Here is a 14,069-nt window from a genome sequence, read left to right as displayed (position 1 = left end):
CTATCTCTCTTCTGCTTGGATCGCTAAATCCCTAGCTCTGGTAAGAGCGGTTTCTGCTCTACTCTACAGCATCCCTCCCACTAGGGGGAAGAGAAGATCTCTGGCGGCGAAACCCCTCTTTCCATCGGGACGGCCGCTGCAGTGTGACCTGCTGTGAAAGTGCTAATCTAAATAAGAATGAGCAGGTGCTGAAAAGGAATCAGAAGAATAAAGATGTGCAAGTGCTGAAGAAAAGACCTGGCATAGTTGCCAATAGTTTATATGGCCAAGCTCGTTTGCATAGAATTGCGCGCATGCACATGAACATTCACACTGGCACACGTTCACGCACACCTGCTGCCATAATTGGTGCCAAGCACCCTATATAAGGTCAGTGGCTACACTTAGACTTGGCTGGATGATCTTCAGCTACCAGTTCTACTCGCTCTTGTGTTTCTTGTATTCTTGGATTACTCGTTACCGACCCGGCTTACCTTTGGACTTCTGCTGCCTGATCCCTGGTTTTGACCCTGACTTGCTCTAAGGACTCTGCTTCTCCTGCTTTACCGTGTATGACCTTGGCTTCCTCCTAACTGCCCTTTTGCACACTCTCTGGCTTGCCTTCCTGTGTATGACTTTGGCTCTCATCCTGACTTCGCCTCTTCAGTTCTGTCCTGCCAGCCTGCTCCTACTTCTTCTTCGGGTGCCACCTTGCCTGTGGTCACTGCCCTAGTTTAGCTACACACCTAGTGCTACAGAGGTCCTGCCTTCTGCCATGACAGACCAGCTGACAGCTATCCAGTCCTCTGCTGAAAACAGCTTCCAGTGGATCTACCTAAACGTCACCCGTGCTTCTTTTAATCTGGCACTCCCTGTTGCCACCTTCAGGGATGCTTGGCACTTAGCCGCAAGGGAAGCCCTCTAGTCAAATTGGCCTCAGACCAGGTACGTGACATCTGCAGAGGGAGGTATTACCCCAAAAGCACAGGAAAACCTATCCAGGAGAATTAACCCTTGCCTCTCAGGATCCACCACCTCAGCATGGCCACCACAAATAACAACACAATAACCGTACTTGAACTGCTTAATGAGAACGAGAGAGCTCCCTCCCTGCCATCACATTACAATGGGCCAGGCAGGAGCTCTCTCATTGGTGCCTTGCATGCGTTCCACAAGCCACGCTACTGCTCAATCTGTCACAGATGACAGCGGATGGCAGATCAGTGTACTGGGCCGCTGCCAGTACCATGTGATCGCTGTGACCAATCATAGCAGATCACATCACAATTGTACACAATAGATGGCTTACATTCATGGCATTCATTGTGTACTATTGCGTTGATCTCTGTCGTTGGTCACAGTGGTCACATGATAAAGGCAGGGCCAATTACATCTGTACCATGTGTCTAACTGTGGCCAATCACAGCTAATCATAATAGTACACACTGAATGAATGTATTTCATTCATTAAAAATGGTTACTTATAGCATTGATTGTTATAAGCAATCATATTGTGCAAAAAATAAATAAAATCCTGATCACCTCCCCAGGATAGAACATTGTTACTATGGTAACACTGTATTGCTGCGGTCGCAGTATGTAAACAAAAAAAAATCAATACATCAGGATTGATTAATTATTAGATATACTGTATATCCCATAGTTTGTTGACTCTATAACTTTAACACAGACTAAATAATGTAGCACTGCCCCCATAGGGGTTTCTGAGCATAGATCCAACTTGGGTCTCCCTCTGATTATCCTGTTGCCAGATACCGGGAATTTTCACACACTGCCAGGTGCTCACACACTCTTAGGCTCATTGTCTCCAAGGGATTTGTTTTTGGTAGTTTAATTGGAGAACTTGGATAGGAGAAGGGAATGGTGGAATACTGCAAATTCAACTTTGTACAGGTGAGGACAACTCTTACTTGGCCTCACTTAGTGGAACTGAATAGCAGATCTTCTGCTGAACCATACAGCACTTGTATGGGAAGAAAAAGTTCTTTGCTTGTGTTAACTCAGTGATCTCTGATTCTTCAGGACACCAGCCAGTATCCTCTTTAGCTTACACCCAGCACACTGACTTTCTAGCACCCAGAGGGGGGATTTTAACCGCAACAGTCTCTAGGATCCCTGTGGAAAGTCTGTATTAACAAGGCCCTGGTTGCAGGTCACCTTCCTCTGTGATATCAGACAAGATCTATGGACATCCTCCCTCAGTCAGCTCTCAAAAGAATCCCTGGGTTTCAACACCTCTGTTTCTGGTCCTCAGGTTGACCACCTGAGGCCGCATGGCATCCTTTGCTGGAAAGAGGCAGCAGCCCCCTCCCCACCTGGAACTCAATCTCCAGCGGAAGACCAGGAGTCCCCAGTGCCCCAGATATAAGTACAGACACCCAGCATGCACCAGAGCACCTCCCATGCCTCTTGGGCAGTGCTGTACAGATATCCTCTGCTCTCATCTGCCTGGTTTCCTCCCACTGTCCAATATACTGTATCATTATTGGATCAGTGTGAAACATCAAGCCAGGATAAGCAACATCAGAGCACACTGAGTAGGTTCTATCCAACAATCACAGCTCTCTGTTAAGCAGATAGCTCCTAGATTTATCTGGCTATCTCCCTGTTGAGCAGAGAAGCCAAAAACTATAAACACCTACACTAGCACCTATCCAGGAGGGTGCTACAATAATATACACTGATTTTGGTTATTTTTACCAAAGAAATGTAGCAGATTACATTGTGGCCTAAGTGCCGGTTCACACTGTTCCCACTTGTCAGGCGACTTGTTCGCCTGACAAGTCGTGGACCGTGCTGTGCAATTGGAACCGTTCTAATAGGAGCGATTCAAGTCGCTCCGACTTAGAAAAAGGTTCCTGCACTACTTTTGGACAAAGTCGGAGCGACTTGCATTGACTTCCATTATGTGAAGTCAGTGCAAGTCGCGCCGAAGTCGTGGTGCATGCCGACTTCATTAAGTCACCCCGAAGTCGTGTCGCCATAGTGTGAACCGACACTTAATGTATGAAGAAAGATTATTTATTTGCAACATTATATAACAGAAACGAAGAAAAACATATTTTCTTTTAAAAATTTTAGACTTTTTCATTTATTTAGCAAAAAAAATAAAAAAAAATAAAAAGATTATTAAATACTACCAAATAATGGCTCTATCTGCCTTAAAAAAAAAAATATATATATAACAATTTGATATGGGTACAGTTTTGCATGACTGAGTAATTGACATTCAAAGTGGGACTGAAAATTGGCCTGGGCAAGAAGGGGGGGAAAGTGTCCGGTATTGGGGTTGTTAAAATGCACAGGCAGGCAACAGCAAAATAGCCATAACCCGGAGAAATAACAAAAACATTTGACACATTAGGCCCCAAAAATTAGCCCACATGGGTTTAACTGACAGCTAAGAATGTAGTGTATTTGATGGCTAGAGGTACAGTAGGCGTTCACAGGATACAGAAGTAAGTGTCGGCCAGTATAGGCCCCAAAAATTAGCTCACATGGGTTTAACTGACTGTGGTTTGAATGAGGCAGCTACAGTAAGTTTGTTGGGGAGATTTGGTTGTGTAAGCCATGAAGATTGAATAATTGTGACTTTCTTTGAATCAGATGTTAAATATCGGTGTTTGAGATGAGAACATGGTTTGGACTGACAGAGGCTGGGCTAGGTAAGAGTCCCTTGGATAATATTTGAGTCAGGGTGCCTTGGAGAAAAGGTTTGGCTTGGATAAGGGAGTCTCGAATACAAGATTTGAGTTAGGTGGTGATGGATGATTAATTTATACTGGTAAAGAGGGTTTAAGAGCTTTGGATGAGGATGAGGAATTTAATTTGAGTGAGGATTATGGTTTGGATGAGGGAGTTTGGCCTGGTGCAAGATTTTAGTTGTGTGAGTAGGGATATGAGCCAGCAGACTGAATTTTGGCTGTTTGGGCATTCAGAACACCAACTGAACTTCTGCCGTTCCACCTACTGTACTGCAGGAGCCGAACATCATGTAAACAAGCAATATTTCTACTGCAGTCGTATATGATAGCTTCCTACTGTCCATGGTAGATAAGGAAGTGGCAGGTGGTGGTACTTCTTGTGTCCCTAGCAACTGCTGATGTCACTGACACCACTGACTTACATGGCTAGGTATCCCCGGCCCTGTAAGAAAAGGGACAGGTGGCCTATCCATATTTGGCCAATGATGTCATGACTATCCCTACCCCTTCCCTTATGTAGCTGATGACAGCTAACAGAGTAGATTTGTGTGCAACAAGTCTGTTGGGTTCTAAATCCCAGGGAGTTGCTGGGCTGTGAGCATCACAATGAGGAATTTTTTCTTTTAATTTTTTATTCTTTTAACCGCTTACCGCCCGCCCGCCGGTCGTTTGACTCAAAATACCGGGGTTATGGCAGCAGATAGCTTATAACATAACCCCATTATTTTTGAAAATGGCGGGCGATTGGCTTTCAGATAAGGGTGGTCCCAGTGGCGGATTCAACGCGGGATCACCCTTACAGTGCGGCGGAAGAGGTGCCCCCGCCGCGTCCCGTCCCGTTTTCCTCGCTTACCGGAACCCACCGATTTTTTTTCAACAATTTTTTTTTTTTTTTTAGTGTAGTTGTGAGGTCTGAGGTCTTTTTGAGCCCAGATCTCACATTAACCACTTGCCGACCGCTCACGTTGAGCCTACTGCGGCAAAGGGGTTCGTTATCGTCCAGCGACGTAGACCTACGTCGCTGGACTCCTCCCCTCATGGGTGGCACGCGCGCGCCGCCGGGGACTTGCTCCCGCTGTATTCAGTCACAGCGGGAGTCGGGCCAGGGGAGGAGCAATGGCGATCGCCGCTGCTCTTCCCCGATCATCGGGGATTGAGTGTGGAGATCCGCCCGCTTGTGTAAACAAAGCAGGTGGATCTCCTAAGTGACAGGCAGGGACAGATTGCAGGGTTCAGCATAGCTCAACATCCGATCTGTCCCTGTGTCACTCAGTCCCCTCCCCCCACACATGTCAGTAAGCACCAGGCATACATTAACCCCTTGATCACCAATAAATTTAACCCTTTCCCTGCCAGTGTCACTATTACAGTAACAGTGCATATGTATAGCACTGATTACTGTAGTAATGTCACTGGTACCCCCAAAAGTGTCAAAAATGTCAGTCAAGGGTCCGATCTGTCCGCCCCAATGTCGCAGTACCGCAAAAAAAAAATCGCAGATCGCCGCCATTACTAGTTAAAAAAAATAAATAAAAATGACATAAATTTCCTGTAGTTTGTAGCTGCGATAATTTTTGCTCAAACCAATCAAAATACACTTATTGCGATTTTTTTTACAAAAAATATGTAGCAGAAAACAAATTGGCCTAAAATGTTAAAAGATTTTGATTTTTACATTTTTTTTTTGGGGGGGGGGGGGTTCATATAAAAAATGTGAAAAATATTGTTATTTTTTCAAAATTTTCGCTCTTTTTTTGTTTATAGCGCAAAAAGTAAAAATCGCACAGGTGATCAAATACCACCAAAATAAAGCTCTATTTGTGGGGAAAACAATTACATAAATTTAATTTGGGTACAGCCTTGCACGACCGCGCAATGGTCCGTTAAAGTAACACAGTGCCGAATCGCAAAATACAGCCAGGTCAGGAATGGGGTAAAATCTTCCGGACTTAAAGCGGTTAAAAATACGCTCATTGAGAATTTTTTTGTCAAAGACATGGAGCTAAATACATTTTGGCCTAAATATATGACAAAAGTTGAATATATTGGATATTTTTTAACTGTCAAAGTAGAAAAATATTGTTATTTTTTCAAAATTGTCAAATTTTTTATTAATATCGCAAAAAAAATTAAAATCGAACAGGTGATCAAATACCACCAAAAGAAAGCTCTGTTTGTGGGTAAAAAAGGACGTAAATTTCGTTTGGGTACGGCGTCGCACGACCGCGCAATTGTCAGTTAAAGTCGCACAGTGCCGAATCACAAAAAGTGGCCCAGACGTAAGACAGCAAAATCCTCCGGTGGTAAAGTGGTTAAAGAGGTCCTGTCCTGCTTATTTCTATTAAAGGGATGTTTACATTCCTTGTAATAGGAATAAAATAGGAATAATAGGAATAAAAATGATCAAAATAAAAAAAAAAAAACTGTAAAAATAAAAAATAATAAATAAAATAAATAGGAAAAAAAATAAAAATGAAAACTCCCTGTACCCGTTAGCTCGCGTGCAGAAGCAAACACATAGGCAAGTCCCGCCCACATACGTAAACGGTGTTCAAACCAGACATGTGAGGTGTTGCCGCGATCATTAGAGTGAGAGCAATAATCTGAGTCCTAGACCTCCTCTGTAACTCTAAGCTGGTAACCTGTAGAAAATTTTAAATTGTCACCTATGGGGATTTTTAAGTATTATAGTTTGTCGCCATTCTACGAGTGTGCGTAATTTTTAAGCATGACATGTTAGGTATCTGTTTACTCGGCATAACATTATACTTTCACATTATGGAAAAAAATTGGGCTAACTTTACTGTTTTTTTTTTTTTTTTATTAAAAAATGTGAATTTTTCCAAAGAAATTGCGTTTGGAAGACCACTGCACGAATACAGTGTGATAACAAATATTGCAATGATCTCCATTTTATTCTCCAGGGTCTCTGCTAAAAAAAAATATATAATGTTTGGGGGTTCTAAGTAGTTTTCTAGCAAAAAAAAAAAACTGATTTAGCTTGTAAATACCATGTGTCAAAAATAGGCCTTAAAGTGGTTAATTAAAGGACTTGTCAAATTTTTGGGTGTCTTTATATCTAGGTTACAGTTTTTTTTATTATTTACCCCCTTCTCATTCACACGGGGGTGGGGGGGGGTATCTGGCTTTGGCTGATTTTTAAAGGGGTCTTCCAGATTCCCAAAAGCCCACTGCCCGCAAATCACCTCAACTAGCCTGGCCAGGGTTGTGGGGAATCAACATGGGGACAAGGTGCTTTGCCAGGGTGCCCCTCAACCCCTATGCTGAGGGCATGTGGCTTGGGTGGGTTTTGAGGGGTGCATGCCCCCCTTTCCTGGCCAGCTAGGCTGCATAGATGAAGTGTGTGGTATAGATTTTTTAGGAGTACCCCCAAACTTTTTGTTTTTCTTTTCCAAATTACAAAGCAGTCCCCATGGCAGTGCTATTGTTTTGACGCCCCCCTGGCCTATTGGCCAAGAAAACTGAAATTTATGATTTTTCATATTCTGCTTCCGTTAACTTCAATGCCGTTCGTGCTCCGGTATCCAAACTTCTTTGAAGCTTGCCGAACCCCCATTTGAACTAAACCCAAGGCAGTTCAGCTAAACCTGAAAAGTGGGAGCATGTTGGGCTGGATGATGGTGTTTAGGGCTAAATAGTTGGATTCAATGAGGGCTTTTGATTGGTTGAGGTGATGTGTGAGGGTTTTTATGGTGTTTGGATTACATCACATATAAATCCAAAAAAACATTTAGGATATTTTCCCTCTGCATGAAATTATAAAACAAATTATAAATTAAATAATTTTTAATTATAATTTTTATGTATATATATATATATATATATATATATATATATATATATATGTATAAATAATATATAATAATATATATAATAATAATAATTATAATAATAATTCTAATATAATATATAATAATTATAATAATATAATATATAATATATATATATATATATATATATATATATATATATATATATATATATATATATATATATATATATATAATTATAAATAATAATTATAATTTATAGTTAAATTATTTATAATTAAATAAATTATAAATTATAAATGAAAAAATGTATAAATTATATATAATATATAATTATAATAATATATTATGATATATATATATATATATATATATATAAAACTATAATTTATAGTTATAGTTTATAGTTAAATTATTTATAATTGAATAAATTGTAAATAAAAAAAATAAATAAATAAATAAAAAGTTAATCTACCGCTATCCAACCTAGTATTGAATTTTTTTTTTTTTTTTTTATGTTAACAAATATTAGAACTGCATTTACCTTCTTTTTACTAAGAAGAGAAAAAAAAACAAAAAAACATTGGACTCATATCTTTGTTGATGTTTTATATAGACAGTATATGTTATTATGTACAGTAAAACCTTGGATTGAGAGTAACTTGGTTTGAGATCGTTTTTGCAAGACAAGCATTTTTTAAAAAAAATTTTGACTTGATAAACAATCAATGTCTTGATATACAGGTAGAGTCATGTCACAACTGAGTATAAGAGAGATGAGAGGAGCCTCTAAGTGTAGCAATATGGTTACATTTAATGAAGGTTCAACATTTAGCAACTCACATGGTTGATGATTAAAATAGGCATATCTAAGTATGCAGGCATCTGGGGTAAAGCTGTCCACATAGACCGTCCTTCGCACCACCATCAACGTCATCCTTTTAACGCTGTGCTCCATGAGCACTTCAAGCCTGGCTTTCAGATCACTCTACTGCAGGATAGTCTTCCCGGTCACGACTGCAGACTGACAGTGGTGAGAGCCGGCGGTGAGGAGAGCGGTCTATGTGGACAGCTTTACTCCAGATGTCTGCATACTTAAATATGTCTGTTTTAATAACCATGTGAGTTAATAAATGTTTAACCTTCATTAAATGTAACCATATTGCTACACTTAGAGGCACCCCTCTTGTCTTTTATACTCTGGAGCTCCTGCTGGATTTTGCTTCTAATCTTTGTGGAGGCGCCATTTTTGGATGGACATTTTATGGTTACACAACCAATCACATTGCTAGAATCTTTTTATATGGACTATAGACTGAAGGACTTATGAATAAATGGTTGTGGAACGAATCATCTGAGTTCCCATTATTTCTTATGGGGAAATTCGCTTTGATATAAGAGTGCTTTGGATTACAAGCATGCTTCCGGAACTAATTATGCTCGCAATCCAAGGTTTTACTGTATTTTTTTTTCACTGTAAAATTATATTAAAATTGCTGAGTGTGTAAGGAATAAAAAAATCTCTGTGAGTATTTCAGTTCTTATAGGAATACTAGATACGGCTGCTCTGATCTCATATGATATAAGTGATGGGGATTGCTGGTGATTGCAGATAGTCTCGTTCATAGTGGGATTTTAACCACTTCAAGACCGGAAGGATTTGCCCCCTTAATGACCAGGCCCTATTTTGCGATTCGGCACTGCGTTACTTTAACGGACAATTGCGCGGTCGTGCGATGCTGTATCCAAATAAAATTGATGTCCTTTTTTCCCCACAAACAGAGATTTCTTTTGGTGGCATTTGATCACCTGTGCGATTTTTATTTTTTACGCTAGAAACAAAAAAAGAGCGACAATTCTGAAAAAAAAAAAAACAATATTTTTCACATTCTGCTATATAACATTCCCCCCCCCCCCCCCCCCCAAAAAAAAAAAAAAAAAATTAAAAATCAAAATTTTTTAACATTTTAGGCCAATTTGTTTTCTGCTACATATTTTTGTTAAAAAAAAAATCGCAATAAGCGTATTTTGATTGGTTTGCGCAAATGTTATTGCGTCTACTAACTACAGAAAAGATTTATGTCATTTTTATTGTTTTTTTTTTTACTAGTAATGGTGGCGATCTGCAATTTTTTTGCGGGACTGCGACATTGCGGTGGACAGATCGGACCCCTAACTGACATTTTTGACACTTTTGGGGGGGACCAAAGACATTACTACAGTAATCAGTGCTAAAAATATGAACTGTTACTGTAATAATGACACTGGCAGGGAAGGGGCTAACAGTATAGGTGATCAAGGGGTTAAATGTGTACCTAGGGGCGTGTTTTTAACTGTGGTACCTAGGGGCATGTTTTTAACTGTGGGGGGGCGTGGCTTGTGGAATGACCATAGAGACATGTGATCCTATATAGAAGGATCACATGGGCTCTGTGATCATTCCAGGGAGAAGAACGATCAGCTGTGTATACAACATCCAACCGTCCTTCTCTCTCAGCGGGGAGTGACCGCGGGTGTCAGGCGGCAATCTGAGTGGCCTGACCCATGCATCGGCTTCCCTGCTGACGATCAGGAGTGGGAGCGTGCCAGCGGTGGCTCGTAGGAGCCCCCTAGCTGCCACCAAGTGACCAACGTAGACCTACGTTGGTTTGCCAGGGAGAGCCACACTGCCGCAGTAAATATGCGGTAACCATTCGGCAAGTGGTTAAGTTCCACTATGATACACTATAAGAGATACAAAATAGATACAAAAGAGATATGCAATGTCACTTCTGCAATGCAAAATACCTGTAGGAGACGTTTAGCTGGACCCAAACAGGCGTTTGTGCGCATGCCCAGGCACACAGGAAGAAATGTGCGTATGCGCTTGTGCGCGTACGCAATGTGTGCACGTATTTGCTGCCAAACGGCCTATTTAAACTGAGCAGTGACAGGAGCATATTGCTGAGTGGTCTTTCAGCTTGTTCCTGTTTAGCCTGTGCCCTGGCCTTCTTCTGGATTACCCATACCGACCCGGCTTGCCTCTGACTCTCCTCTGGATTCCTGCCTGCCTACCTGTGACTAGGGATGATCGGACTTTTGAAAAGTTCGGTTCGGCCAGAACACCCGAACTTCCCGAATGTTCGGTTCGGATTCCAGAAATCCTGAAATTAATGGGACCCGAACTTCTGGAATAAAAAAACACAATTTTGAAGCCCTAAAACCCAATAAATGCCCCTAAAAATTGCCTAGGGTTCTGGGTCATGCCCCATGGACTATGAATCAGGCAAAAAAAAGTTCTTAACCATTGTCGTTTTTTGATAGAGAGCCAATTATTAAAAAAAAATTATTAAAAAAAAAAAATGAGATTTCTTTGGATTTAGTATCTGGGGGGTCTAAAAAGTGTGCCTGTGAAGTTTCAGCTCTGTAGCATGTCCAGAACCAGAAAAAAAAAGATTATTTTTCTTAGAATTTCAGTAGTGCAGGGATGGTGTTACCCTCCTTTCACACCTGGGCGTTTTTTGGGCGTTTGGAGGCAGGCATGACATCTGAACTTCTGTATAGGGGTATATATATATATATATATATATATATATATATATATATATATATATATATAAAAGTAAATAACCGCGCTAAGCCAAAGAAATAAGCAGCAGCTGTAGTGGGAATCACTAGATAAATTATGTATAGGAAGAGCTGCGCTAGATTGATAATAGGCTAGGGTCAACCAGCATACAAAAAAATATTATATCAGTATACTAATCTAATGAGATTACCTTACCACATGGATACAGACGGACACAGACAAACACACAAGGATTTCTTAATATTAACAGGTGGCCAAAGTATTCAAGTTTCAGCTTCAGGATCTGTCCTTCCAGTGAATAATCAGGGTTGATTTCCTTCTGGAGTGACTGGTTTGATCTTCTTGCCATCCAAGGGACTTTCAAGAGTCTTCTCCAACACTTTACAAGGGGCCTTTACATCTGCTCGGGGTCATCTGTTCAGCAATACAGTGGTGGCAGTGCGGTACTACACGTTGGAGACTGGAGGGCCGATTAGTGGATATATGTGTATTATGCTCATAATCCAGTGAGCTCTGGTAAGCCTAACTTGAGCTCTTTGCATGCGGCACCGTTTGTGGAATAGGCACGTTGAAGTGGTGTGTGTTTCCTCTTCTCACTGGACACCCCCTTATTCCTTTATGGACTTTTTTTTGATGGACTTTAATCTATGCCTGCAAGATATACAACCATATGATCACTGCTGATGTTGATATTTATGCTTGCAGGATGTATGACCACCTAATCATTGTTGGTGTACTCTAATATATATGCTAGTATACTGATATAATATTATTTTGTATGCTGGTTGACCCTAGCCTATTATCAATCTAGCGCAGCTCTTCCTATATATATATATATATATATATATATATGTATACCCCTAACCCAAAATCTGCATAGTGGGGTCAGCCTGACATAGAAGAGTTTGGTCACCCTGGTATGGCAGGCTAAACTTCATTACGGGCAGCCTTACATGGTCACCCCGGCCATGTCAGGTCACCTAAACTACACTACGGTCACCCTGACACTTACAGGTATCCCTACAGAAACTAGATTATTGAATCTAACTATTGTGATATATAGTACCCTAACTACACTAGATATCCCTTTCCTCACACTAAAAGAACAGTTCCATACAGCAGGAGTAACAGAAATGCTTCCACTCTCTTCCACAGCCCCTGTATTACAGTGCTAGCGATTTGGCGGGGCTATGTTATATGCTGGGGGGGCGTATTCACTCCTGATTGGCCTCTGGACCCCGTAGTCACTCCAATCACATTCTTAGCAGACTCGTGCCCCATCAATTGGCTTAGACTGATGTTTCTGGGCCAATCACGGGCTTTTAAAGCCCAGTTCCTGTCCCATTGCATTTTGGGCGGTTCTGGTGGCCGAAAAGTTCGGAATTCGGCCGAATTTCGAACAGCCAATGTTCGGGTCGAACCGATGGTCGACCCGAACCGTTCGATCATCCCTACCTGTGACCCCGGCCTGTGTTTGACCCTGCTCCTGTCTTTATGCCTTTGTACCTCGCTGCCAGACTGTGTACCGACTTCAGCTTGTCTCCTGACTCCTCTTCCGTCTCACGTTCCTGTACTCGCGCTGCCCGGCTATTGACGACACCTTGGCTTGTGTTCCGGCTTCGCTCCTGCCTTCTCATCCAGCATCACCAAGTTCCAGTTCCAGGTGCTCATCCGGTGATCCACAGCTATCATTCTCCTGTCAAGGCACCACCTGATATACCGGCCCTTGTGCCACTCTGTGTCCTACACCGCCTGTCATTTCTACCAGGGGTGTTGGACAGGAGGTGCAAGAGAAGCCCTCTCTACAGCTTGGTCTCCACCAGGTATGTGATAATACCTTCCTGCCTGCTCACAGTGATCCCCCGGACTGTAAACTGAGCTGAGCATGTGCAGCTCAGCTTACAGTGGCCACGCCAATCCTGTATCCCTGGACGACCAGTTACTGCCCGTGCGTCATCCCAAGCTGGCCATTGTAGATGGATGAAGCCCAGCATACAGAGGAAAGTGCCTCCCTTTAGTTCCTCTGCAATTCAGATTCAGACTACTTTATTAATCCCAAAAGGAAATTATTAAGATACAGTTACACTCAACAAAGACAACAAAAGATCACAATAATGAATGGAACAAGATACAATGACACAAACCAATAACAGGGGTTAGTACCAAATAAATCTAAATTAAATCTTTACTCAGATAAATCATCCATACTATAAAAATGCAGAATAGAATAAATTACACGGATTGAAAAATAACAGAAAATCAAACTCCCCAAAATGCAAATAGTACACCGCTTTCTCCAACATTACCCAAAATCAGAATTAACCCTAATACCAAAGTACTATAAAAACGATAATAATTATAAACTCAGTTTAATCCTCACATCCAGCATTCCCAGAAAAGAATTGAATAATTTGATGGTCAGATATTAAGTATACATAAATTCTTGCTTATATAAAGTCTCTAGTAGTAGAATTCTGGTTATAGCACAGTACAAGTAGAAGAGATGACCTTCAGCAATTACCTTCATCAACTACTCAACTCTCCCAGTAGCTGATCTGTGATTGGTCACTCTGGGGCTCAGTACATCATTGTCCCCTATCATACAATACAGCTGTGGGTCCTCTGTACCCACAGTGTTCTCCCCCATCCCTCCCCGGGTTACCTGCTTTCTGAGCGCTCCTCTGGGCAGACTCGGCGTCCTCCTCCATGTTGTCTCTGCTCTCATATGATGTTCTGTGGTTTCTGCATCTGAAGGAGAAGAGGTAGTGAGACCTGAGAGCTCCTCGGTCAGATTGTGGTCAGCCATGTATGGAGACAGGAAAAACAAGAGTGTGACGTCTATTAGAGACAATGGGGCTGATTTACTAAAGACAGGCCTGGAGCTATGAGGGAAGTGGATTGAGCACAGTGCCTACATGACTGGGCGGAAGGGGAACCAGGCAGTGTGGAGTTAATTTGTTTAAACATTATATATAAGTAAAGGCACTTACTGGATTAGTCACAAGA

The 14,069-nt window shown here is 41.5% G+C and overlaps 1 protein-coding gene across 1 annotated transcript in view; it reads right to left on the bottom strand.

Annotated features, from left to right (window-relative positions):
• The window catches only part of LOC309544689 (killer cell lectin-like receptor subfamily B member 1B allele A), a 52,727-nt gene extending 38,935 nt beyond the window's left edge, over positions 1-13,792 (bottom strand). Inside the window, exon 1 of the mRNA XM_082243601.1 lies at positions 13,726-13,792. Within this exon, the coding sequence (XP_082099727.1) occupies positions 13,726-13,771 (46 nt within the window). The 5' untranslated portion in view covers positions 13,772-13,792. The remainder of the gene's footprint in view (positions 1-13,725) is intronic.
• Positions 13,793-14,069: the final 277 nt, after the last annotated feature.

This window comes from Pelophylax lessonae (assembly GCF_965119305.1).
Source record: "Pelophylax lessonae genome assembly, chromosome: 1".
NCBI classification, from domain to species: Eukaryota; Metazoa; Chordata; class Amphibia; order Anura; family Ranidae; genus Pelophylax; species Pelophylax lessonae.
This window is presented reverse-complemented; position numbering and strand designations above follow the sequence as displayed.